General features: G+C 27.2%; 5 protein-coding genes across 6 annotated transcripts; 3 read left to right on the forward strand and 2 right to left on the reverse strand.

The window, feature by feature from the left end:
- Positions 1–714: 714 nt before the first annotated feature.
- On the forward strand, positions 715–5,271 carry Bma-spe-41.2 (Uncharacterized protein; the record flags this gene model as incomplete). Its single annotated transcript, XM_043080048.1, has 11 exons — positions 715–822; positions 974–1,135; positions 1,559–1,712; positions 2,025–2,156; positions 2,401–2,582; positions 2,894–3,070; positions 3,465–3,655; positions 4,012–4,121; positions 4,397–4,514; positions 4,726–4,834; positions 5,074–5,271. The coding sequence occupies 11 exons, from the start codon at positions 715–717 to the stop codon at positions 5,269–5,271; spliced, it is 1,641 nt and encodes a 546-aa protein (XP_042935982.1).
- Positions 5,272–6,472: 1,201 nt separating this feature from the next.
- Positions 6,473–8,301, forward strand: Bma-spe-41.1 (Uncharacterized protein; the record flags this gene model as incomplete). Its single annotated transcript, XM_043080049.1, has 5 exons — positions 6,473–6,715; positions 6,951–7,106; positions 7,388–7,459; positions 7,967–8,071; positions 8,239–8,301. 5 exons carry the CDS (start codon positions 6,473–6,475, stop codon positions 8,299–8,301), a joined length of 639 nt encoding a protein of 212 aa, XP_042935983.1.
- A 3,726-nt stretch (positions 8,302–12,027) lies between these two features.
- Bm1242 (Uncharacterized protein) lies at positions 12,028–14,540 on the forward strand (the record flags this gene model as incomplete). Its single annotated transcript, XM_043080050.1, has 3 exons — positions 12,028–12,131; positions 13,171–13,288; positions 14,448–14,540. 3 exons carry the CDS (start codon positions 12,028–12,030, stop codon positions 14,538–14,540), a joined length of 315 nt encoding a protein of 104 aa, XP_042935984.1.
- Positions 14,541–16,120: 1,580 nt separating this feature from the next.
- On the reverse strand, positions 16,121–19,137 carry Bm2401 (FLYWCH zinc finger domain containing protein; the record flags this gene model as incomplete). The annotated part of the gene is made up of 9 exons (XM_043080051.1): positions 16,121–16,235; positions 16,512–16,711; positions 16,928–17,010; positions 17,248–17,448; positions 17,611–17,776; positions 18,012–18,235; positions 18,412–18,598; positions 18,839–19,011; positions 19,083–19,137. The coding sequence occupies 9 exons, from the start codon at positions 19,135–19,137 to the stop codon at positions 16,121–16,123; spliced, it is 1,404 nt and encodes a 467-aa protein (XP_042935985.1).
- A 2,477-nt stretch (positions 19,138–21,614) lies between these two features.
- Positions 21,615–27,855, reverse strand: Bma-nsf-1 (vesicle-fusing ATPase, putative; the record flags this gene model as incomplete). 2 transcript variants are annotated; one of them, XM_001896843.1, is made up of 16 exons in its annotated part: positions 21,615–21,735; positions 22,151–22,353; positions 22,524–22,603; positions 22,728–22,928; positions 23,372–23,528; positions 23,647–23,742; positions 24,030–24,159; positions 24,488–24,711; positions 25,021–25,162; positions 25,253–25,385; positions 25,480–25,622; positions 25,730–25,818; positions 25,927–25,985; positions 26,442–26,599; positions 27,146–27,361; positions 27,755–27,855. In XM_001896843.1, 16 exons carry the CDS (start codon positions 27,853–27,855, stop codon positions 21,615–21,617), a joined length of 2,253 nt encoding a protein of 750 aa, XP_001896878.1. The 2 variants fall into 2 exon arrangements, with proteins under 2 accessions (XP_001896878.1, XP_042935986.1); XM_043080052.1 differs by lacking the exons at positions 27,146–27,361; positions 27,755–27,855 and having other exon boundaries at positions 26,442–26,568.
- Positions 27,856–27,867: the final 12 nt, after the last annotated feature.

Raw genomic sequence — 27,867 nt, forward strand, 5'->3', positions numbered from 1 at the left:
TTTAATTTATATAAACAAAAATGAACAAACGAGCAGCAATGGAATTTATATAAATTCTTGGTATTCAGTAGTATTCATTAGTAAATTATTGTATGATCATAGCAAATTGAATTCATTTACACAAGAAAAATTTTAAATTTAAAGAAGAATATTCGATATAATTATATAATAATCGATTTGAAAGGAAAAAAAAAGATTTTACACTGAAAGATTTATAATTTATTTAATTAATCTTTTCTGCAATTCCAAATTTGCAATGTGTTTGAATTAAAATAGAAAAATATTTGAACTGAAAGAAAAACAAAACGAAAAAGAAATTCTGGAAATATCTACAATATCATTAACAAATAAAATTTGCATTTGTGTTCGAAATAATACAACCGGCATTATTATTATTATTACTTCATTATTACAGTAAGAAATGATTATTAGATTTTTTTTTTTTAATTTAAATGAACTGTTATATATTTTAAATCAAAATTAGCATTTAATTTTTAACATAATTTTAATCTGTAAAATTTAAATTTGAATGATAATTATATGATAAAATGAAATTAAAACTCAAAAACAACGTATATCATTTCCAGAATTATTGTCAAACGGTCGATATTTCTCGAAATGTATTTGCAAGAAAACTTTTTGTTACTTTTAAATTAATAATTTATATAATACTGCAAATTTTGATAATTAATAATGGAAAATAATAATTGCGACATGAAATATATGTTGATATTTTGTCTTCTTTTACAGAGAAAATACAAATTTGATGCAAAAATCATGAAAGAAGTTAATGCAGCAGCAATGAATCATTGTTTAGATGAAGTTGAACTTACTAATTAATTTAATTTATAAATTTCTTCAATTGCATTTCATTTCATAGTTAAAACTCCATGTTTTTTTCCCCTTTTGCTTTTTTTATAATAATATTTATTGCAATAAAAATGAATACATATTAATCATTAACAAATATTAGGTACCAAATTTACCTGCTTTAAATATTTCTTATGATGGACGAGTGGAGTGGAATCCAACTAAATCAATGGATGCTACAATTCATCAATTTCGTTCCGCTGTGCTTAGCGCAAATGTCAGAATTATTAAGCAAATTCTTAAAGATTTGCATAATCTTGCACCTGTAAGTTCAAATAGTATTGATGGCTTTTTATAGATTTTGATGGAATAAAAAAACTTATAAAAATTGTTTTCTTTTTAAATTATTAAAGAAAAAGCAAATGAAATAATTTAGATCTAAAATTTAAAAAAAATGATCTGAGGTTCAAAAAAAAAAAAAAAAAAAACAATTTTAGCTTAAAAAATAATACAAAAAAAAAAAAAAAAAATGAGAATTGAAGTGCAAAAATTTGTAAATTGCTAAGAAAAAATAAGAATACTGATTCTGCCATCTTATTATTGACAAAATGTTTGACTGATAAGTAATTAAGTTAACTCTTTCGAAATTAATTGAGGCAGTAAAAGTTATAAAAAGTTATGCTACTATCAATAAAATAAATGCTAAAATATTTGATGAATTTTCATCAAATATCATCGCTATTTTAAGGGTCAAATTGAGCGATTAATTGCATTACTCATTAATCGAACATCAGTTGAACCTACCAAAGAAGCATTGATGACAGCAATTTGTATTGGAAGTCGACCATTGGTTGAATTTATTTTATCACTTTTTATGGAATATCCCGGTGAAGAACGTAACGGTTTGTACATTATTTTAGCACTGTATAAATTTTGTTAAAATTTAAAAAACATACAAAAATTAAATTTAAATTAAAATAAAAAATTAAAGAAGTTTAAATTAAAAACTAAGTTAAAATAATAATCAACATTAATTTTAGGTCATTTTAATAAGATAACAACAATTTTTTCGTTTTTTGTTTTTTTTTTGTTTTTTAACCAATTTAATATTAACAATCTTAAACAAAAATTAACAAAATTTATATTATATTTGATCGAAAGGTATGTTGTTTACTTATTTTGAAATATTTCTTTTTTTTTTGTTTTGTTTGCAGGTTGTCGGAAATCGAAATCATTTCCAGTGCACATGACCCCACTAATGCTTGCCTGTATATGTAATAACTTTGCCATCGTTCAATGTTTACTTCTCAGGAAGCATTATATGCAGTTACCACATCGACCTGATTGTAAATTTTAATTTTTAACTTTTTTTTTTCTTGCTGTGTCTATATATCATACTAAAAAAATTTTTTTTTCATTATTTAATTTTTTCCATCTTTTTTTCTTTTGTTTATTAATGATTTAATTTGTCGAATTTAGAAATTATCGGAACAAAATAATAATTGCAAATTTTAAATATTAAGTAAATTCAGTTCTGAAGACTGAATTTAATATTAATGATTTTTTTTAAAAAAGAAATAAATTGCAAAGGTCATTGTGATGAATGTTTACGAAGCGCACATTGCATGGAAAATAGTATAATTCTATTGGATACCTATCGTGCAATTAGTAGTGAATCATTCCTATGGCTTGCATGCACTGATCCGCTGCTTGCTGCATTCAATCTTGCAGTTGATTTGCAAGTATGCGAGGAAATGGAAAAGGAACACAAAGTAAACTTTGAAATGATAAACACAAACAATGCAATGCAATCATTCCTTCTCAATGATAAACCATTATCAGTGATAATAAATTATATTTCGGATATTAATGATTTAAAATTTTGGATGCTAAATTTTTGAAATATTTAATATATTTTTATTTTATTAATAGCTGTCAAAGATTATTACATCTTTCAAATTACTAAATCTTTCTAATTATAATTTTTTTTTTAATAAAATAAAAAATAAAAAAAACAAATTGATAATTTATTGCAAACTTTATATAATACCTTTCAATGGAAGAATATTTTGAGCAAATATAGGTGGCATATAGGAATTTACGTCACAATGTGATGACATTTGCGGTCAAAATTGCTGAGCAATGCTGGACAACAGAAGAAATTCACGTGCTACTATCACGTAAAGTTGGATCACCTTTGGCTGATTGCGAATTACGCTTTCCACGTATTCAATTGGCTCTTAAGGCACATATGAAACCGGTGCAAATTCATTTTTACTTTTCTTTTTCTTATCAGCAATATCATTTTAAACAGTTTATTTTTTACGTGCAAATTCAACAACGTCTAATTTATACTTTAGACGTGTTTCATGCTAAATTAAGCGTTTTGTTTGTCTATGTAGCTAAGTGTTCTGAAATATTACTTACTAAACTATTCATAGTTGAAATTGTATAAAAGTACAATTGGTAACTTTAGAACTCTAATTCATACTGATAATAATAATAGTGATATTAATGTAATATTTTTTGTTCTATCATATAACAATAATGTGAAATTTTCTACTGAAAATTAATAATATAATAATTTCAAACAATTCCAAAATGTCAATTAAATTTTTTTTTGTTTCCAAAAAAAATAAAATCAAAAATTTTAGTTTCTATCTTTATTGGGTATTCAAGCAACAATAGAAGGCCACTGGCATGGAATGTGGACAGATAGTGGAAAATTTAAATGTCAAGATTTGAGTCGCAAATTCCGACATTTTATCTGCTATCCAATTTTAGCATTACTTCATGCAATTAGCGCTGGAAGTTATATTGAAACTTTTAAATATCCATTAGCACGGTGAGTTGATGCAATTTCATCAACGTTTTAAATTGTTTTAAAAACCAAAAGAAGAAAAGGAAAGAAATATTTGTAAGCAAACAGAAATTTTCTAAATTTTTAAACTTTTTTTTCGAATTTTATATTAGAAATAATCAAAATGATATGTTAGTGCTAATCAAAAATAGAAATATCAATTGAATGATAAATTACATTTGTATGTTTATAATTAATGATCGATAAACGCAAAATTTAACTGATCAAACTTGTGATCTATGAACTTTTATCCATAACAACAACAAAAATAGATAATTTTAAACTTTTGACAAAAATTTTGTTCTATTTTCTTTTTTTGAAAAAATTATATGAGATTTTAGATATATGAGTAGATTAGCAAGTTACATATTATTTCTTACCATTTTAATTTTTATTCGATATTTTGGAAGAACTGGCGAGCAATCATCTGAGCGATCACTTGTTAATAGCAGTTCGTTTTAAAAATCAATAATTTTTTTAACAAAATTATTTTTATAGCACATATTTTAATTTGTAATAGAAAAAAAAACTTTTTGTTACTTCAAAATTATTGAATAATTTTTCTCACATAGAAATGTCATTAATGTTATGTGATAAATAAAGGTAAGTAAAAAGATTTAAAGCAAACAAAAAAAAAAAATTTTGATTTGAAAAAAAAGAAAAGTATTTTCGTGGATGAAACTTTTATAATATTAATTATTCAATTGGAAATGAATTCTTTTACAGATTTACGATTAATATTAGAGAGCTATGTATATTTATATGTTTATGGTATGGCTGTTATACATTATATCGAATTTGCTAGCAAAGGTTTTATGACATTTTACAATGTTTGGTGGCGATGGTTAAGTTTTTTTCTTCTTTTTCTTTCTCTCTCTCTCTTTTTGTTACTATTCCTGTTAATTTCTATAATGTAAACAAGCAAACAAACTGAGCCAAAAAAAGAAAGACGAAAGAGATTTAAATTGAAATCTATCTAAGCTTTTTCATTAATTTATAAATTAATAAACTTAACGAAATTTTTATTTAAATTTTAAGAAATATTTATAATACAGGTTTGATCTTATTTTAATATGGCTATTCTCAGGATCATTTTTTTGTTTTATTATGACAGCAGCTACCATTCATCAAGATGGTTTGAAACAATTACATCGAAGACATTGGGTTCGTTTCACATAACACAGCATCGTATAAAAGTTCGATTGGATAAAATGCAAAATAAAATTCATAAAAAAAAAAAAAAAAAAATGATATTTGAGCTTGAGGAATTTTTAGTAATTTGATACGTCGGACATTGCGAAATTAAATTGAATTGAAAAGGAAAAATTGCCAAAAAACAAATATGCAAACTTTTTTTTTAATTATGATAATTTCAGGTCTATTATGATTTTTAATAATTTCAGGTGTATTATGATTTTTCAATAATTTATGATATTTATTTTGGTACAGCTTCTATTATGGCTTTATGGAGACTTTTGTATTACTTTCAACTACAGCGTAATATTGGCTCAACTGTTGTAAGTACTATGAGAAAAAATTTTATAAAAAAGTTAGAGTTAATTTATTCGAATCTATTTTACAAAATTTATTTTAAATTGTAAAATATCTTTAATATGCTATTAAGAAAGAAATTAGTTCTTTTTGACACTATTAACACAAAAGACATCTTAAGGTGGCATTAATTAATTAATTAGCTTAAACGTTAATGATATACTTGGATTCTTCCTCAATGATTATGGATTTTCTTGAATCATTGATGGATTTTTATAGATGTTAAATTGTTTATTTTGAAATTTATTTGTTCCATCTCACATTTAGAATGAATTTCAAAGTAAAATATATCTTTTACTTTTTTTTGTCTGCTAAGTGTATGAGAGATAAAAAAGTTTCCTATACAATAAGTTAAGTTTTTACACCAAATTAAATTTTTTTTTTAAATCTTGCACCAAAATTATAATCTATGTTATTGAAAAAAAAAATTCGATGCTTCATGTTTTATTTTATTTATGTTTAATAATGCTACTAAATGATAAGAATTTTTTATCAGTTTATCACTAATTATAATTAAGCATGCTCATCCATCAAAATTTGCTTAATTTTTTCATATTCCTTTATTCTAATAATTATATAATATTGCATATGGTTGTTGAAAATACATTCATATTTTTAATCATTTAATTACATTTCCTATCATTTAAATTATCGTTTATTTAACATTGAAAAATAAAACAAAACGAAAGACAAAAAACAAATAAAAAAATCAAAGAATCATTTTTTATCTTATTTTCATTTCCGATATCAATTTCTAAATGTATTCGTGATGTTACGATATTCCTATCAATAGCTGCTATCATAATGATATGCTTTTCATTGGGTATCAATACAATGTATCAAGCTTATAATGAAAATCGTGTTTTGGATAAGAGTGGAAATATTATTCAACAAAAAGAAACTTATTCAAGGCATGACAAAAAGAAAAACAGAAAATTCAAAAACAAAGATAATAATAATAATATTATCCTAAAATTAGTGTAAAAATAAACATTAAAAAAATGATTTTCAAATTTCAGTTTCTTTCCTCATTTTTTAAAAGTTGATTTTAAATTTGGTTATCAAAGAATTGTTTGCTAATGTTTGAAATAATTGTAAAACAATAAGCATTGTAAAAAATAATTAATATTATGTTTATTTGTTAATTCTTTTTTTTGCAAAAACTTTATTTTTTCCTGAAATGCCATCTTTTTTTTTCTTTTTGCTACGATAATTTCACTTTTTTTTTATTTTTTATTGAAATGAAATTAAATGTTGAAATTTTGTAGCATAGGAATAACATTTCGTAATTTGTATTGGTCATTTTATGGCTATCTTGCTCCTTGGGATTATAAACTTGTTGTGGGCAATGCTGGACCTAACCAAGAACCTATCGAACATCCACTTACTAATTATGCAGGAGAAATTACAATTGCAATATTTCATATTGCTGTTGTAATAACTTTATTAAATTTAATGATTTCCATGTTGGTTCGTACAGCTGATACAGTTCTGGTCAGTTGGTCATTCTAATTTAGATAAAAAGTTTAATTAGATTATAAATTTTTTACAATTTCTGAATTGTTTTTTTGCTAATATTTTTTAAATTTTTTTAATAAAAATTTAAGGTAATATTTTTAATTTGAAATTTTTAGGGTTTGAAATTAAAAAAAAAAGCATAAAATTTTATTATAGAATGCATTACATTTGTTCTTATTAAAAAGATTTGCTATAATTTGATAAATTTTAGAAAAATGAAGATCAAGAATGGAAGTTTACTCGTTGTCAAATTTATTCCGAATATTTCGATTGGTTTACTGCTATTCCACCACCATTCAATCTTATCTACAATACAACTTGTGGATTGTATAGATTATTTTCAAATAAATTCAAATTTGTTTATCCTGTAAGTATGCATTGTTATCATTAATGTTATAAATTAATTAAATAAAAGAATCAAATAAGTTTTAAAAATTTGAAATTATTCTAATTATATACAATTAGAATTAGCATATAACTTCTATCATTAGATATGGATGAAAATAATCTTATCATTCCGGAATAGATAATATTATCCAATTTGAAAGATTAAAAATGAAATTATGTGATTATAATAAAAATATAACTATAGCAATGTATATTCATGCATTTTCAAATTTGTAAATTATTTACATTTATTTTTTTCAGGATTTATGGATTCCAGTTCAAATTTGGAATCCATCAGTAAACGATGTTATTGAGCAAGATTTTCTGTATTTGGTAAGCTAGTTGTTGACCTGAAAATGCCATTCATATGTTTCAAAAGATGAATCTTTTGATTGATCTGAATTCATTGAAATGATCCGGAATTGATAAGTAGTTTATCAGGCAGAGCAAAATATTTTGCAGACACATTTAAATCAAATTTTTGATAGTTTTAAACTTAAACATTTTATCTTCTGAGCATTATCATTTTCTCCATTAACGTGATGCATTAGGGAAAGTGAACTATTCTATCTAATATTATTTAATTAATCATTGATAAACGATAATTAGTATATTAATTTTTTGAATATATTAATTCAAATAGCTAATTTAATCTGAAATAATTAATTGATCCACGAGTATATACTTAAAAACTCTAACATGCTGTATAATTTTCTACAAAATTTCATGAAAACGTGATTTGTTTTAACATAAATTAAACTTAATTCATAATCAACTTAAAGTTTTAAAGGAATTTTAAGCGATATCGACCAAATTTTCTTACTGTTAAAAGTTTTCTAGAAATTAATGAGATTACTGTTCGAGCGTTATCGATTCGCTGAAGAATATCACTATCAAACAGCTATGAAGGATGATGCTGATCGATTCATTTATAAGGAAAAACACGTATGTTAAAAGTTTTTCAAATATGTTAACTGAATGATTAAAAGCTGGTTAACTGTGCTAAAAGATAAATTATCGATTGGTTCGAGAAATGATTCGAGATTTATGCTCTTCCTTTAATCATTTCAATATAGCAATGTGTATCTGTCATATTTATTTCTAACTTTCAGACTCGTCCGCTTCTTTCATTTATGAATTCTCCGCCGATATCACACAAGATGATTACTTACTAGATTCTGTCATTTAAAATAAATTTAATTTTTTTTTAAATGTTTAAATTTGAAATAAATGTTGCTTGTTATTCGCCAGTGTTATTTAAAGCTTTTTAAAGAAGAAGAATTTCGCTTATCAGATTTTATAGAAGAAATTATTGGTTGATATGAACAGTAAAGTAACAATTATGAAAGTTAGAAATCACTAATTTTTTTAATGTATCTTACAGCTTATCGGCCTAATTAATTAGCTCTAAAGATTGAGATTAATTTGTTCCTAAATTAATTTAGCTTAAAAAAATGGAAAGTTGAGATTTGAAAAGATTAAGGTGATAAATAATTATATTTAAAATTCGATAAAAAAAAATTATTTTAAAAATACTATGTCAAAATAACTTTCATCCCTTTAAAGCATATGCGCACTTTTTTCTTATTTTCTTAAACTTCAAAATAGTCTTTTCTCTTTCCATGCAATACTTTGAACTTTTCCGCTGCCTCTTATTTTCAGATGAGATAATAAGTTGTGATAACAGAGTGAAACTTCTTGTTCAAAGAACATTCCTCAAAATATGCCATGACTCATTCATTCATCATATGTGTGTTGTAAGACTAATGATCAAAAAAGCATAAAGAGTTGTTGACCATCGGTCATTTTTTGACATACACTTTCCCTTATTGATTGATTCAAGACTATGTAACACAGCTGACCATTGGTCAGAGCATTTTTTGACATACACTTTCCCTTATTGATTGATTCAAGACTATGTAACACAGCTGACCATTGGTCAGAGCATTTTTTGACATACACTTCCCCTTATTGATTGATTCAAGACTATGTAACATAACTGACCATTGGTTAGAAGAATTTAACACAATTTAGCACACTTTCTTTCATTATCATTTATTATTATTATTATCGAATGAACCAATTAGTTAGTCATCCAAAAAATTATAAAATATCAGTTGAAGAAAGTAGAGAGAGTAAGAGAGAGAGAGAGGGAGAGAAGGCAAGAGAAAGGGTAAGAGAGAGAGGGAGAGAGAGAGTAATCAAATCTCCATTCCCTAAACAGCATAGTTAAATCGCCTTTCCCGGAACGAAAAGAAATTCTCTCTTTGTCCCACTCATTCTTTCTGTCAAACAATAATGATATCGAATAGTTGCGCATGAATCAATTCCCTTTCTTCTTTTTTTTTTCATTTTTAATCGCATGGTAAATCTTTCTACTTTTTTGATGAATTCGCACAATTTATATTATTCATTCTTTTGGTAACTATTTTAATGTAAACAGAAATTATTGGTTTTTCAATATAAATATGTAGGAAGCTCCTGTAGGATATCCTCAAATATTAAATAATAGTTAAACTTTAATAAAATATAGTATATTAATTATATTTAATTCCGTGTTATCTCTAATTGATTTTCAATTAGGATATGTGAGACTTATTACGTACGTGTACGTGTTCATCCTCTTTCATTCATGTCAGTTATCAATATTTGAAATTTATCAGTAAATTTAATGTAAAGGAAAAGGTTAAAAATCTACTTAATTAGTTTGTAAATCTCATTCATCCTTTTAATAAACGAAAGTTTCTTATTGTAAGAATAGGTATGATAAAAAAGATTACGTAATTTACGTGTTTCACTTAAATAACTGATTATGATTTATTTAATTAGTATTAGATGAATTTTAAACACTAATAATTTATACTTTATTAATCATGAAATAGTTTCATTCATATTTTCTTACAACAAAATATTTAGTCATATTCGATTCGTTATCATTTTATCTTTGATTAATATCATATCACTTGGTTCTATCATCATAAATGCAAAAACTATTAACATAATGTGAAATTTTCCGTGATATTTAAAACAAATATTGAAAATATGGACTTAATATTCAGATAGTATTATTATCTAACGATAACATTCCACATCTTTTAGAACTTTTCAAACTTTGAAATTTATTTTATAATAGACGAAAAATTATTGCTAATAAATTGGATGGCTGGAAATTCTCAAAACATTAACAGAAATCGATCTGAATGAATGTTGTGATTGGTTATTTATTTGACAGACTGGTAGTGTTATCAAATTATTTGAAAGTATTTCTTGATTTAAGCTAACAAATTGTATCATCTTAAAACATTACTTGTTATTGGTCGGGCAATTTATGGTTGGGCAAGGCTAGTTTACGGAATATTTTTGGATTTTGAATATTAAATCGTTTGAACTTATTATTAAGGACAAACTTATAGGCTATTATTTTGTAAAATTCTTCAAGTTGTGCTTGATAAGAAGTGAAATTGATTTTAGATCCTGTAAAGATAGCTATTAAGCATTTATAAAAATAAACAATAAACAAATGTAATAAATAAACTGAAGTAATTAATAGAGAAATGAGTTAGTATATAAACAGATACAAGAGATATGAATGTCTTTTAAATTATTCTCTGAATAAGTAAAAGTATTACAGAAAATATTAAGTGAAAAAAATTTCGAATGTTGTATGGTTGATTAATTTCATTGAAAGAACAATTATTACAGAAAAGTTATCAGTTACGCTCTACTTGTAAATGTGTTCTTTCCAATTTATACGAAATCACTTTTAAAATATTTCCAAATGACATCATTTGGAAATGTTTCATCAAATTTTGCAATATGTAAAATAATTAGTTATTATATTTGAAATATATTTATTGTTACATTCGTTGATTCAAAATGTAAAAGTTCATTTTTTGCAGGATATTGACGAATATTATTGTAACGGAGTGATTTCCATTAAGCTTTAAAAATCACGAATGAATGGTTATTTTAAAAATTTTAATTGCTGTTCCATATGTTTGTTATCCCTCCAATAACGTTACTTTCATTTTACATTTTACTTCATTTTCATTATAAAGATTGTTAGGTATATACTTTCATTTTACATTTTACGTCATACTTTATCTCCTGTATTACTTCTTATTTCCTTAATACTTCACAGCTCGTCTTACTTTTTTCAATGTTTTGTTTAGAAAATTTGAGAATGGCTTATTCTTGCTGATTACTTCTCTATTACAGCTTTTCCCGATAATTATTATTCACCATACATCAAAAATTTAGTTGATTTTCATCTTTCTTACTTTCATCTTCAAAATCTTTTGAAAATTTCTATGAAATTTTAAGAACGATTAAAAAACTGCAATTTCTTCGCCCTATTCAATTGAAATTGTACGAGAGCATTTTTGTGCCAAGAAATATTTGTTATAATTTCAGATTGCTTGTAATTTGAAAACTATGATTGTGGGTTGACAAATTTTAGGAGTAAAATAATTCATTGCGTATTTGACAATTAAACTCATTAGGTGATCTATTCAACTGCTGTTTTGTATAAATATGAAATTTTATCCTTTTTTTTTTTTTTTAAAAAAAAAAAAAAACAGCCGATATTTATTTTTACTGGGCATAATTTTTTATTATTTTTGATGTAGTACTTAATTTTATTTCGCTGTTCAATTTCACTACTGTTTGATGCTAGATAGACAAACTCATAGCTTGAGATAAGTTAGCATTGATCAGAACTTACGTCTGCATAATTATTATTATTTTAATTTAATAGTAACATTTATCAGATAAATTTTAACTAATAAATTATAAAACTTATCAGCTGTTTATCAAAATCCATCGCAACGTTACGAATATTTTAAATTGGTTTTTTAGTATGAATTTTCATTAAATAAGTTTCAAATTTCAGACTATCAATTATGTTACGTTTTGCATATTTGTTGTATTTAGTAAGTGTAGTAACTGCAGTTACATATATCGATGATTCAGATGAAAATAATGGCATTAGGATGTTCGAATTGAAGTAAGTGAAGTCTTACTTAAATAATTATGGAACTGTTTGTGCATATTCGAAATTGCAATGCAGTTTGCATGCAAACAAAAATTTTAATTCCAATATCCTGAACTAATTTGATATATGTTATTGAACTATTCCATTTTGAAAAATCATTTGATCAATGCCTTTCTTTTACTTAGCTTCTTTAAAATTTTTAGGACATATTTATTATAATACTTTAATTTTATTAGGCTTACAAATTACATACTATATTGAATGAACTTCACGTCGATAAACATAATTTCATTCAAAATTTAGAAAGACAAATAAGTGTAACATTGATATAATTTTCTTTTTTTTTCTTCGAAGAAGTAATTTTGAAATAGAGAAAGAGTTGTGCAACTCTCGAAATCACTAATAATCATTAACCGAGTAGAGAAAGAAAAACGAGCTTTCATTTCAAAATTTACCCATGATGCCATACTTTTAACCATTCTCATTACCAAGAGGAAGTATTTACGACTTTTTTCATCAAATTTGTCATTTTTCGGCAAATGTAAAAGGAAGTTTTAGTTTTAGTGTTAGTTTGGAAAAATCCAAAAAAATGCAGTAAAATCGTAATAGGAATGCCATATAGAACAGTCGATTTGTTTGAACCCTTCATTAGGTACTAAAATAACTTTAATATTTGCATACTGAACATTTGAATATTAACAATTCTTATATACTTTACGGTTGAATTACTTATTTACTTCTTTTCTTAGCATTTATTAAAGTATGAGTAATGGCAAGTGATTGGAAGGAATTTATAATTCAAATCTCTTTCCATTACTTTATTTTATTTTTAAACATTTTCAACTTCATACTTCTCACTAATTTATCTAGTAATTTTCCTCTTTTGATTTATTAATATTTATTATTGTTACAATTTATTATTACTACCAGTCATTATTATATTATAAATCTTTTAGTTTGAGCATATATAAATAATTTTATAGCTACCAAACCAATTATATTGTTAATAATAATTATTGTTATTCTAAATTAATTCCAAATTCTTCTTTAGGAAAAGTTCATTGGCATGTCCAATAATTGTGGTTGGTGAGCAATGTCCAGAAGAAACGCCATTATACTACTATCGTTGTTGTGGTGATTTGAATAGTTCTTGTTGTTTTAGACTTCAGGTAAGCTTAATTATTTCATTGTGGTGCTTTTCTCAAAAAAAATAAATAAATAAATGGATGAAAATCATACTGAAAACTTTTCTCAAACAGTCGAAATACTTGGCGAAAATAATGATCTGAAATGGATTAACTAATTCAGATTGAAAATTAATTCAAACTGCTATTACGAAAAAAATCAAAAATGAAATATTGCAACTTTTCTTTTTACTTTTTTTTTCATTTTTTTAACCATTTTTCTCCGTTTTTTTTTTTTTTTTTTTTCTTTTCTTTTTCCATTGAAAAATAAAAAATGCTTAAAACTAGGATCTATCAATAATACCACAAAATTACAACGTTTTATTTTCTTTTTCATTTCTAAAAAATTTCTGTTATTCCATTATTCCATAGAATCTTAGACTTTCCGTACAACGTGAACTTATTCTGGTGATTTATCACTAATAAGCTTTTTTACTGAATGTTTTGCGATAGATATCGAAATAAAAACTTTTTAATGCGCCAAATTACAATCCAAAATAAGTAAGATTTTAATTAAATCCTTGCTTTTTATCAAGACGTAATGTGGTGATGAAATTCTTGCAAGCGAGATATTTTAAATTTCAGAAGTTATTCTTGCTGTTAAAGTTAACCATAAGGATGAAGAAAATCATTCTTATTTCATTCAGTTAAGGTAAATAGACCATATCATAATTTGTTAATTAAGCATAAATGATATAATGGTCAGTGCAACTACTATTATATGAATGACGTATTTAAAGTTACGTGAAAAAAATCTTCACATTCTTTATAGTTATACTCATATATTTTTTAAATAAAGCATAATATAATTTGTTAATTACTTCTCCATTTTATTATAGTCGAAATCAGTGTGATATATCATTTTAATCAATTTAATTTTCACTTATTTTACAGTAATGAATATGAATATGCATTAAATAATGTTAATCTAAATTTATATCTTCGTATAAATGAAATGGCATATTATTGGTTGTTATCAAAAGCATAGATGATATAAGTAATCAGTGCAACAAGTGATTATCATCTTTTATCATATGTCGAGCATTAATATTTAAAAAATATTTGTGCAATGACAAATTTTATGATTATTACATTAATTTGAAAATGAGTCGGATAAGAATTAAAAAGATATTTCTTTTTTCAGGAATGGGTCATTGTACTGTTGGTGATAATGGGTGTTTTGATCATTGGCAGTTTGATAGTTAATTTTATTCGCTATCTTTTCTGCGTACGATAATATTTTTTTTTTTTTTTTTTTTTTTACAGACAGAAATCACATTATCTATGTGGGTTTGATTCAAATTTAATCTTTCAATGTTATTACATATTTTTTTTCTTTTTTCCTTACTTTTTTGCACTTCCTTTTAACGTTAACATTTTTTTTTATTTTATTTTTGAGATGATAAAAAAAAAAAAAAAAAAACATTATCTGATATATGCAGAATTGTGTAAATTACGCAAGAAATTAAGTACGTTTAAATGTCATAAATTTTATTGTTAATGAATGAACAAATTAAGATTTGTTCATTTCTAGCTCTTCGAAATTTTATACAACTATAGTAAATGATAATCATCATGCTAAAATTATTCTTTATCCATTCTCTATAGCTTTGAACTATTATTCCTTCATCTTTTAATTCAGTTCCTAATTTCTTCATTTTCTTTTGAATTATTGTGTGCTACTACTGTAAAGATATAAAAAGAAAAGAAAAGATATGAGAGGAGGAAAATGAAATTTTCATTTCCCTAAAAAAGAAATCTTTTCATGTATCAAATATTCAGTGTATCTCTTATTTCTTCTTACAAATAACATATATTTGTTTAAAAAAAAAAAAAAAGATTGAACAAAGACTGAAAGTTTCAAGAGATAGTTAGTATGAAGGATCTATCTTTATGTGCCTTGTGAAAGAGTTACATCTGGTACTACACAACGTTTTGTAATTATTACTACTTATGTTTAAGAGTATTTCTTTGATGTCTTATGCTTTTTTCTTTCACAAATTTTCTATTTAATTAGCAAGGAAGAATTGATGAATGAAGTTGCAGATCTTCTTTTTTTCTACTTGAGATTCCTTTTCTTGATAAGATACCAAATTCCTATTTTTATTAGAAATAATATGCATAGGTGAAATTAGTTTGATATCATGATTCGTTTCAAGAGAAGTTTTGTGTGCTGAAAAGTTTGTTAAACATTGATCCTTGCAAATGGAAATTAAAGCTGTATATTTTGAGTAAATGTTTTCACCGATGCTTTTTCATCTAGTGATAAGGCAAAGATAGCAGTATTTTTTTTGATTTTGCTGGGATCTCCCGATCATCTGTCATGTATGCTTAGCATCTGGCTCTTGCAATTGTTACATCTTGAGAACTACTTAGAGACAAATTATCGAAAATAATATTTGATAACAACCAAATGCTCCCATCATTTCACCTTGAGCTATAATTCTGATTCAAAATCGGAATTATAAATAATGAATCAAGTGGATAGATAAGCATAGCGGAATGTTACTACCATTCTTTTATGAAATACCAACAATGAACACAAAAGAATACTCAGAGTCCACTAGAACAGAGAATCAATAATAATGGAATGTCTGGAAATATTGAATTTCGAGGAATTAAGAAAAATTCAGAATGAGTAGAGAATTTACAATTATGATGATACAGTGGTAATACACAAAACATTTTCTTTTTAGTATTATAAATCAAATAACATATTAAAGTATGTAGCAACAAGTGAAGAAAAACAAAAAACCCTGATTAGAACCGTTTATTTTGATACTGATTTTTGGGAAATAATGTTTTAATTGCTACTTCTTACTGTTTCCACTGTAAGAGATGACGAAGAAATGTATGAAAACGGCTTGTTGGAGTAGAATGCTTCGTCAATTCGATAGTGGTCAATAGACTTTTGATGCCAACTGGATAACTACTAAATTGCTTGCTATATTGATTACAATCAAGGAATTTTGAGGAAGTTTTAGAATCCCAAGTTTTTTTGATTTCTTTTTCAAAAACCTCTCGACCAAACCTCATCCTCAAATATGTTTCATTTTCTTATGTAATGAATACCCGCTAAATTAATAGCATCACAGTGAAAATTCAAATGGATTTGGTTCTGAGATTTTTCTCAGACACTTAGAAAGATTCAGAATCAAATAAATTTTTGTTGGCACAAGAAACAACTATAAAAACAACATTAAATTACCTGTTGGCATCATGAATGAGACATTCCTGAAGCACTTCAAAATCAGCTTTGTTCAATACATTGGCACATTCGATTACTGGCATTATTCGGTCAATCTTCATTAGAAGTGGTACTTCAATAAGAGATGAGAAATAACGCTGCAAGCCAAACTTTTCTGCACATTCAGTAGTAACCGTTGCTATCACCAATAAGCGATTATTCTAGAAAATTTTAGTTTTTATTTTTTTGATAATTAAAATATTACGACTGAGTTAACTTTTTTCGTTTAATACAGTTGTAGCACATATAGATAAAGAGGAACAGGAATGATGAAGTTTAGAAAATGACTTGCAATTTTATGATAATGGCAAGCCTTATCTCTTCAGAATGAGGACAAACCTTTGGCCTCATCAAAAATCAACCAAATTTACGTGTACCTTCAACATTTCACCTTTCTTCAAAATCAACTTGACTGTTTGCAAAATGACATTAGAATAACGATCTCCAACATCGCAATATTCTAAAACCAAAATTCAGAAAATCCACAAACAATCACTTCCTTAACTATTTATTTAGAAAGACATTAAGCAGAGGAAATGGGTGAAAAATTACTTGTGGGAACTTCAATATCGAGAATAGAATGGAGTCTATTTCGTGTTGCAGTTAAGAGAAAATTCAAACGTAACTCCAGCTGGGAGAAGAGGATGAAATGAATTGAATTAAACTTTACAATTAAACAAAGCATCCAAAAATTTACCAATCAAAAGTTCGATACTATCCAGAAATAAAATGCACTGTGGCAGTTTGATAGCTTCCTCGAAAAGATCAATTAATTTCTCATTTTTTGCTTTCTCATTCAGTTTTAACATATTTTCCGGAAGACAACTTTTTATAGAAGGAATGCCGGAATTCTTTGCTATTAAAACTGCGAGACATGACTTACCCGTCTTTTCGGCGCCTATAAACATTCTAATCAATTGGGGGAGTCGATAATTACCATGTTTAAGTATAAAATGTTTGCTATATTTACATATAGTGCTGGATGAAGCGAAATACTAATGAAGGCCATACAAAATTTGAAAAAGAAAAAACATAGAAAAATGAGCATAAAAGACCATACCTTTTATTAGAAGAGAGAAGGATTTCGATAAATTTGAATTTGATGCCATGGAGCAAAACTGTGTTCCATCATCGACAATCTCATTGATTTCATTACTCCAAAAAATAAAATCACCGTTGGTTAAATAAAGCAAAGGTTGGAATCCATCAATTCCTTCAGCTGAAGTCTAAAATTCTCTCCGAATCATTCTCTGAGTCAATTCAAAATTGTATAACTTTTTTGTAGTTATGACAACGATTTTTTTCTGCCTCCATTTAACACGTACCGTTATCTCCTAATATTGGCATCATGTTTCTGGAACATACCAAAAGTTCGAACTCCATACAATCATCTGAGTTAACTCTTTTGAAGATTTTTATATTTGCTTCTTTAAAATTCAACAAAAAAAAAAAAAAACTAACATTCAGTTTTTCCATTCCGGAATTTGCTGAAATTTGCTGTTCAATGCTGGCTGAACTTATGCTGGTTTGCAAAAATGATTTTGCAATCATATCAGCTGTTAATATTGCTGTTGTTGTTATTGGACTTGTCGATTTCAGGTGATTAACTGTTGATGAATGGATGTCATAATGGGAAATCATATCACTGTATTCTCTTTTCAGACTCTTTAGAATTTCTTCGATTTCTGTAATGAAAAGTCCGGAATTTGAAGTTCAAAATTATCCTGCTTATATTTGTAATTTAAATTTCACTGCGTAACTACTTTTACTTATGATAAAATTAGAAGTTATCTCTTATTAGTTAGTTCACCGAAAAGAAAATAAAAATTTTTGAAATCGTGAAACATTTTCAAAATCTAACGATGTAAATCAAATTTAGAAGTCTTTATAATTTCGTGAAGAAGAGCTTCAAGAGATTGTGCAGTTTTTTTCGTTAGAACTTTATCACTTGTAGACGATCCATCAAAATGTCGTTTTAAAGCTTTTCGTTGCATTTCAGGTCTCACTAAACTAGATGGATGGTTGTGTTGTGTCGTCCGCTTTAAAACCTACATTAAACGTTTCAATTAAAATATTCGAAATTTGATACATCAAAAATTTCCATCTTGATCTTTTGGTTACAATAATTCCATGTTCTCTCTAAATTTTACACCTTTCACTGTGGTAAATCAATTAATAATAATAATGAAAATTTTAAAATGGAAAAGGATTTTTTTTCTACTCAGTGAAAAATTTTAAAAAAATGATTAAAACATTTCAAAATTTTTTAAAAATTTTCTTAACTTTACCTCATTTGTTGCAGCATCAGTATGTATTCTCGCATTGCAGGTACCCTTTTTCTCGCATCGCCAAAACTTCTTCTGCCCATTTCTACTCATCTTATCAAAAACATAAAAGTATCCATCATCTTGAAGTTTATAACGATGTCGTGTTGTTGTAAGCAAAATAGTTTTACCAGAATCTAAAATATTCATAGTTCATTTTAATGTCAAAAAACAAAAAAAACAAAACAAAAAAATCGAGAAAAGTTACGTTCACTATTGTTATCATTGTTATTTTCATAGCGATTGCCATATTCTGAATCCATTGAACAAATTGTAATAATTGTAGCACAGGTGATTGTTGTTCAGATACTATTGAATTTTTGATGTATTGAACTATTTGATCTAAAGTCATTCTTATTTAAGTCTGTCGAAGTGATAGAACTGAAATTTTTATTTAAGAAATGAAAATATCGACGTTTAAAACAATTACTTATTGTGCCTAAACTGTAATCTTAACATACTCTATCTTTTTTAGTTCTTTCTCTCTTTGAGAAGCAAAATTTTTCTGTAAAATGATAAAATTTGAATCGAAAATTTGATTAAATTGACTTTTTTGTTCAATTTATTGCAAATTGCACCAATGAAGCATAGCAAGGAGACAAGCAATATGGTAGTATTATGTTGGATGTGAAAGGAACAAAATGAAGGAAAATTGACAACGGCGCCGAACAAATCGCTAAAAAACCTAATAAAAAAAAGGAAAAAAAAAAACATTTCAATGTGATAAAGGCAATAGATCCGTGCAAGGGAATTTCAAACCAATAGAAGGAACGAGCGGTAGTGGCACCGACTCATTTCATCTAATCTCGACTAAACAAAGTATGGCGGATAGCTTTTCTCTTCTTTGCGCCTCGTTCCTCCTATCAAAATCATTTCTGAATGAGGGAGAGCAAAAAAAAAAAAAAAGAATTGAAAAACTATCGGATGACAGTATGAGACAGCTACCTCTTTCGATTTCTTTTTAATCAAATCCGGTGCTATTCCACCTCTCATTTCCGGTCTTTCTTCCTGATCGTTGTCCTCGATCACTCTTAATGCATCTATTTATAGCTAACTAAATAGCTATAGCAACTAGCAACGAGGCATTTCTTTACATCGATAATGGTATAGCCTTTAGTGTAAATTAGAAATATAAGCTTTCCATTTCTTACTTACTACTTACTTTTTAGTACCATTTAAATAAATCAGTATAATTTCTTCTTCTTTTATTTTGATGGTAAATAATTTTCTGGTGGTTTTGCTCAATTTTAATCTCGATATTTCCATAATAACGATAAATCCCTAAAACAACAACTATATGGGAATTCTTCCGCGCTAATATCATCATTACATGTCATTTTCATCTGTCAACATTTTGTGTACAACATGGAAATATAACGATCAATTAAAGATGATATTTATTGCTTTCCTTTACAGATTTAGTACGTGAAACGATTAGGTCACGTAAAATTACTACATATAAATGTATGAATACGTGCGCGTAATATACTATAAAGCTTATTAAAAGGAAAAATAGAATACAATACAATTGGATACCACAATTATGAAAATATTTGACGGAATGTAAGAAATTAACCATCAGCTGCCGCGATATTATGATTAAACTAAATGTAGGCATCTATCGAGATCAATAAGCATTATTTGACTATTCAGATAGTACTGCTAAAAATTTGCATGTGTCATCCAACTATGTCATTCATATCTACAAGATAGTCTGAGTTGTTTAATCTCAGAGTTGCCTTATGTCATGAACAATAATTATGTATGGCTATTGAAATTCGACACACTCCTTAACATTCATAATTTTTGAACAATGAAATTTCAAACCATAATGAAACTGTTTGCATTCGATCAGGAAATCATGTGAAATACGAATATCCAAATACTCAAAGCTGTCATAAAATGATTAATTCATTCACTCATCTAATAAAAAAGGAAAATTTCCAGCTATAATGATTTTTGATTCAGATTTTATTCTGATTTTTTATATGAATTCGTAATATTGTACAGATAATCAAAAACTATAAGTAGTCTAAAAAAAATTTATTCCTATAACAGGGATTTTCGGGACATTTTTCAACTTCTTAAATAATTTAAGGCAAATAATATGAAATTGCCTCTTTCTACAACCAAAGCTTGCGCGCCAAATCTAAGGTCTGAAATTTCAAAGTAATATCTTTGTCTGAAAAGATTTGAAATTTAAAGTAATATATTTTTGGGTCACATAGAAAAGGTATTTTCTGTGATATTTCAGAAAACTTTTAAGCATTGCTTTTAATCTGTTCGAAATAAAAATCGAAAACTTGGAAAACTTCAATTTACATCTTTCAGAAAATCAATCTTTTTCCCACCCAGCACATGTCTCAGAATTTTTCTATGTAGATGATAGAAATGCAGTCCAATGATTGTGGAGTATTCTGAGAATAGTCAGTTCCCAATTCACAAATTCTTTACAGATTTCTCTAAAAACTATTCTGAATAAGATATCAGATATTTATGTTAATCTTTGATTAACATAAATATTACAACAAAAACAAATTTATCTAAAAGATCAATATGAACTTCACAGGTGAATGTTTCTATCTCAAATCAAACACTCACTCATTCAGTATTCAAAGACTATAAGAATTTACCAAAAATAGCAGTGAAAAAGAATCTAAAGAAGATATTTCTGTATTGGATAAGATAAATGAGATTTGCAAATATGATAACATATCAAAAGGTTTTCATTCATAATTAATTACGAATTACTGAAAGTTTCAGACATTAAACTCTGCACAACCACCGAAACTCTATCTACCGGTTCGCATTCCCGCGCCATATCGATCACATTTAGCAATTTCTTGATTCCAATAAAGTATCTGCAAATTATGATAAATCATAAACCAAGTTTTTTTTTTTCTTTTTTAATTCCAGTGTAATCCAGTTCGGAATTTTGTAGAAGTTGAGAATATAACTAAGCAAATTCTTTTTTCAATTTCTTTTTCAGCAAATTCTTTTCTCTCTTTACACAGCTGAGTGCAAGTGCCTTGAAAAACAAGCAAATTTTAAAAAAGTAAACGAAAAAATTTCCACAGGATAAAACGCCATGTAAAAAGAAACACACGATGAAATATGAAATGATTCTTGAGATATGAAAGAAAAACTATATTGATATTTACAAATAACTAAATTAGTGGTTCCCAATTCTACAGTTTCTAGAAAAAATAAATTACCAAATAATAACATACAGTTGATCTTTAAAAAAAAAGAGAGAAAAAGAACGAAGTAACTTACTCTTTATTAGTACGAGAAAGTTCGTTACGAATCTCTTCACATTCTTGGCGTGAAAGTGCATTTGTATCCTCAATAACAGCCATGATATGCTGAACTGTTGTAAGCGCGGGTACGTCTATTATTGTACCAAATGCTGACAACAAACCGAGTTCACGTAAGAATGAACGATTACTTGACGTAGCAACAACAAGCAAGCGACGATTCTGAAAACGCTAAATCATAATAAAAGCACATCGAAAAACATAGTTAATATAATGCAACTCACCATTAAAAATTTCTAAACTTCAGAAATTTAGAAAAAATAAATTTTAGGATCTAAATTTCTAATTTTCAGCACGAAATACAACGTATGCTACGGAAGTATAAAACATACTTGAGGTGGCAGTTTCTTCACTAAAAGGAATAATGCTTGCAAGACCAAATTTGAATACCGTGGACCAATTGGTGAAAAATCTAAAATTAATCTCATGATGCTAACATGTACAGAAGCACAGAGTGAAAATGGAATAGAATATATAAACATTAATAACAATGAATTTCAGACAAAATTTATTTGAAATAATCAAAACAAACAAACCTAACAATCGTTCAACACCATCAACAATAACACAACTTAGTGGAGACCGATACGCATCATCGAACACTTTCCGCAGAGCAGCACATTTCGCTGTTTCGGTATAGCCAACCATATCTTCAGCACTAATCACTTTTATGAATGGATAATCGGAAGCTTTTGCAATCATCGCCGCAAAACATGTTTTGCCACTATTTGGTGATCCTCAAATTACAAGAATTGAATTAAACTAAAAAGAAATGTGAGAAAAGATATTTAATTGCTTCATTAGTTTATTGTTGGCAATTACTTAAATACAAAATCTAATATAATGATGATAAAATGGTTAAACATTTTTGAGACATGTTCTAACTCAAAATGAAATCAGAAGACGCTATTAAATGTCAGCTATAACAAAAATATTCAATTCACTACAGCTTACTATAAAGTGAATGATTAAATGGTCTGATGTTAATAAGTAGTAAGTAGTTGTCCCTAGCACTTTTGGCATATTTTAATATGAATGCTGTCAAATTTCATATTATTATTAGATTTCTTAAAAAATTTGCACCTTTTCATATTTTCTCAACACTTAACATAATTCTAGTCCAATTTTAGTGATTTCTTCTTTTCAAAAGATGCACTTATTTCATACAACTTTTACTAACCTGCTAGTAAAACAGAAGTAAATCCTTTCGTATCGGGACTTCTTACTTGCTTTACCAATAAAGCTCCTTGCTCAAGTATTTGAGTAACTTGTGTGCTCCATGAAATAAATCCACCAATAAGATATTTTTCCAGTTCTTCATTAGAGTGACCAAAAGCCTAAAACAGTGAAAAAGAGACATCACACGTTATACACATGTCTCAACTTTTAGTTTGGTTTCAAACTTAAATTCAAAAAAGTCTTGCATGGTTAACTGATTAGTGATTGATAACAAACCGGTTTGACATCATTCTCAAGAGCATAATTGAAATCATCAACATTAATCATCAGTTTCTCCACAGCATCAGAGTCTAGCTGCACTTTGCCACCCGCCTAAACTTTTTGAGTTCAGTAACAAAGTCAGCACTGAAAGTAATTGAGTGCTATTAGGAACATGCACCATGATTACAGATCAAAATACCTAATTACTACTAATACCAAGCATCAAAATACCTAATTAATACTAATAATCACAAAGTAACTCTGGTAATTAATAAATGCTGAAATTCTCAATTTTCCCTAAATGCAATAAATTTACGAATTTTTAAAATTCCTTGCTATGCAAAGAAGCAATGAATTTAAAAATTCATTTTTTTTTTTAAATTTAAAATGCTTGTTACTTTTACTAATCGATTCATTGCACTTGACTGAGCTGCTCGTACCAGACCTTCCAATTCAGCTCCTGAGAAATTTTTGGTCTTCTTAGCAAGTTCAATCAGATCAACATTGGGATCCAATTTATCGTATTCTCTAGAATGTCACAAGCTATATATGTGTACTGGATTTAAACAAACATATTTCATTCTAATTTTTAACCAGACTTAATAAACTGTCTTTATTTATTACGCTTTCTGAATGATATATCTTTTGCTACATGAAGAAAATTTCCACACATTCTCTCCCAAACATATAGTATTAGTTTAGTGCAACCTACTGATATTTTAAAATTAGGTTAATAAATCACCAAAAACATCTGTGAACATCTCAGGCAAAATTTTTTAAAATGTATCAAAAGTCTTTTAAATTAGCAAATCTAAACTATTCATTCATATTCAGCGATATAAATTTCTTAACATACCTCATCCTAGCAGTGTGAATTTTCAAAATTTGTAAACGACCAGCTTCATCAGGTAACGAAATTTCCATTTGTACTTCCATTCGACCTGGTCGCAATAATGCTTCATCGATCATATCTTTCCTGTTTGTCATACCAATTACAAGAATGTTATTGAGCTGATCAACACCATCCATTTTGGCTAACAGCTGATTAACCACCGTATCATGAACTGCTGTAGAACCGGCCTATGTAATGAAAATTCATCAAAGTTGAATTTCTGAGAATATGGAAACAACAAACTCCCATATATGGCTAATGGAGAGATTGAATTAAATAGTTGAAATAACTGATACATATGTTTTCATCGAAAAGAAAGGGAAGCATCAAGTTATAACGGCGAATATCTAAACAATAAAATTGCATTAAGTACGTGGGTCATTCAGAAATAATAAACAATGTAATTTAAGAAATTTTTTCTAAGTGAATTTCAAGACAGAATGAAATCTAGTATTGAATAGGAAGATTTTAAACAATAAAAAAAAGGTACCACATACCACGGAACCACGTTGCTTGCAAATAGCATCGATTTCATCAAATATAATTATGTGCAGTCCTGAACTAGCGCCACATCTTTTCCATTCTTCTTCGGCATCAGCAAACAGTTTTCGAATGTTCGATTCCGATTCACCAACATACCTATGAATTATCGTTTTTATTAAACATATCAATATTAATGGAAAGAGCAGTATAAAACTTCAACAACATGATGGATCAAATGGATCTTACTTGTCTAAAATTTGCGGTCCATTGATGATCTTAGGTTCTCGAGCATTTAACATTTTCCCAATTTGACGAGCCATTAATGTTTTACCGGTTCCTGGTGGTCCATAAAGTAAAATACCTCTAACATGCTTCATGCCTGAAACCATGCTGTCAAATTTTAAGCAATTTGAAACGATAGTTAATGCAGTTGGTATGAAATCAATAAAATAGAAAAGTATTCATATTCTAACCTAACTGTTCGATGAATTCTGGTGGAAAAACACGTGAAGCGAATGCTCGTCGAAAAATGCCCGAAAATTCCTTATCCAAACCACCAATGCCCATTTTCTGAAAATCCCAGTCTGGATTGATAATAGAACGATACGCTGACTTCCTGAAAAAAAAAACCCTCAAAAAAAAAAAGCCACTTCGGACATAATCCAAAGATTTCAAGTTTTTTGAATTTTATTTCCAAATTATTATAAATATCATAAACAATACCCTTTACTCTTGCCAGTCAGATTTAACAACGAATCTTCTGCTTTATCGAAAACAATAACAGAGTTTGGCAAAAGCTGTCCTGCATCAATCTGCAAAATATGAGATATAATGAGATTTCTTGACATTTAAGAGAAATAATTACTGATCGGAAAGCTAAGTTTAAATACGACCACCAAAACAAAACGACAGCCTCTAACCTCAATAGGTTTCAAATTAGCGACAGTCTGTGGATTTGTAGCCAGTGAGAGATCAATACCTAAAATTGATACGGTAATTAAAATGAGATCATAAGAGATTTAAAAACTAATCAAAAAATAATTATCCAAGCAATAAGTAGTATAAAGAAATATATCGCACAATGTCTTTTATTATTCATGATCCAGAAAAGAGTAATTGATATTAGAAAAATAGTTTCCGTGCTTCTTCAAAATATAAGAACTTGAAACAGATAATTTAGCTTTCATTAAAGTATCAATAATACTGATAGTTCAGGAGAAAGTGATAAGATGATGGCTAGAAGTAAAATATGACTCTAATTATTTTTTTTTTTAGAGATTTCGTTATCACACAAAAACTTTCTTACTTTACAAATTATTTTATAGATGACCAACAGCCACAGATCTTTGACTGAATTTTAAATTACTTAACTTACACTAGCTTTACAGAAAGATCTTAACAGAATTAGATCTTAATCCAAGACACATTTACTTACCGAGTATTGATGTCACTGTTAAAGCCAGAGTATAAGATTTCCCTTTATCGTCATCAAATTTAAACACCAATAATTCACCACGTGTAAATGCGTGACCAGAGAACTGGATAGAGAATTCACGGGCCATAAAGTCTGTATTTAATGGTTCAGATGTTTGACTGAAAGAATAATATAAAGAAATTTTCCAGTTTTTCTAATATGTGAATTTATAGTAAAATATTAAAAATATAATTGAAAACACAGAATTAAAAATTTAAATAAAAAAGAGAATTAGTGAAAATTAACCATCATCTTAATCTACCTATTAAAAGCTTAGTTTATCATGAAAGTAAAGTTATATAAACTATGACATGAAGATGAAAATGCAAACATTTTGACAGGAAACAATGACTAGAGAACAGTGACTAAAAAAGCATATGAATAAAAATAACAGCAGTCAATGATATCATGATACAATTAAAATTATCAGAAATGATAAAATTAGTGATAAGAATTATGAGAAATAATAAAACGTTGGTATCTTAAAACATAAAATTATAACAGAAAAAAAATAACTGTGATGTGATATGCAGTAAAAAAAAAAGAACAAAAATTGCAAGATAAAAGGTTCAAATTTTACGAGGTTCTTAACGATGAATAAAATAATGATCAAATAATCCGAGCAATTTTAAATTTCCAAGAATTTTTCAATGGAATAAGCTTACTTTTTCTTTGACTGGAAATCAGCAGCAACAGTAATTGACCCGATGAACTGATTGTTATTGAAAGTGAATTGTTGTACTTCCACTTCTTGATCCAATGATAGTTTAGCCCATTTACGCTGAGATAAAGCAAAAGCTATCTCATCAATCTTCAACGATGGATGATTCCGAACAGAAAAAACGAAGTGATGAGCTGGACCGGTCTTCACCAATAGATGTCTAAGTAAATTAAACAGCAACAAAATGAATATTTTCAGATGTTAATTCTTCTATTCCTCATTTTTTATTCGATTCCACCATGTCCTTTTCTAATTTTCATTATCAAATAAATCATACCATATAAAAATCTCAATTTCTAATCAATTTCTCTGACAAAAATAAAAAAAAAATCTCAATTTATAATCAATTTCATTACATATACAATTATTTAAATATAATACAGACATTTTTATATCATCAACTGCAGCATTTTTTTTTCTTTCTGATGAGTGAACAAATATGCGCTTCACTAAACTATGATTGTTGATGATCGTTCGGCTATCAATTATGTCTGCCATTACTCAACAGTCTCTTCATAGTTGTACTGACAAATGAAAAAATGACATCACTCACTTAATTTCCACTCCATTTAGCGCACCAGCATTCACAATTGCGCAATTTGTTAGTGCCAAATCATCTGTGGGACATTTCCGAACTCTCATTTTTACCGTCATCTTTGATCCTAT

The sequence above is a fragment of the Brugia malayi genome (genome assembly GCF_000002995.4).
Source record: "Brugia malayi strain FR3 genome assembly, contig: Bm_v4_Chr3_scaffold_001, whole genome shotgun sequence".
Lineage (NCBI taxonomy): Eukaryota > Metazoa > Nematoda > Chromadorea > Rhabditida > Onchocercidae > Brugia > Brugia malayi.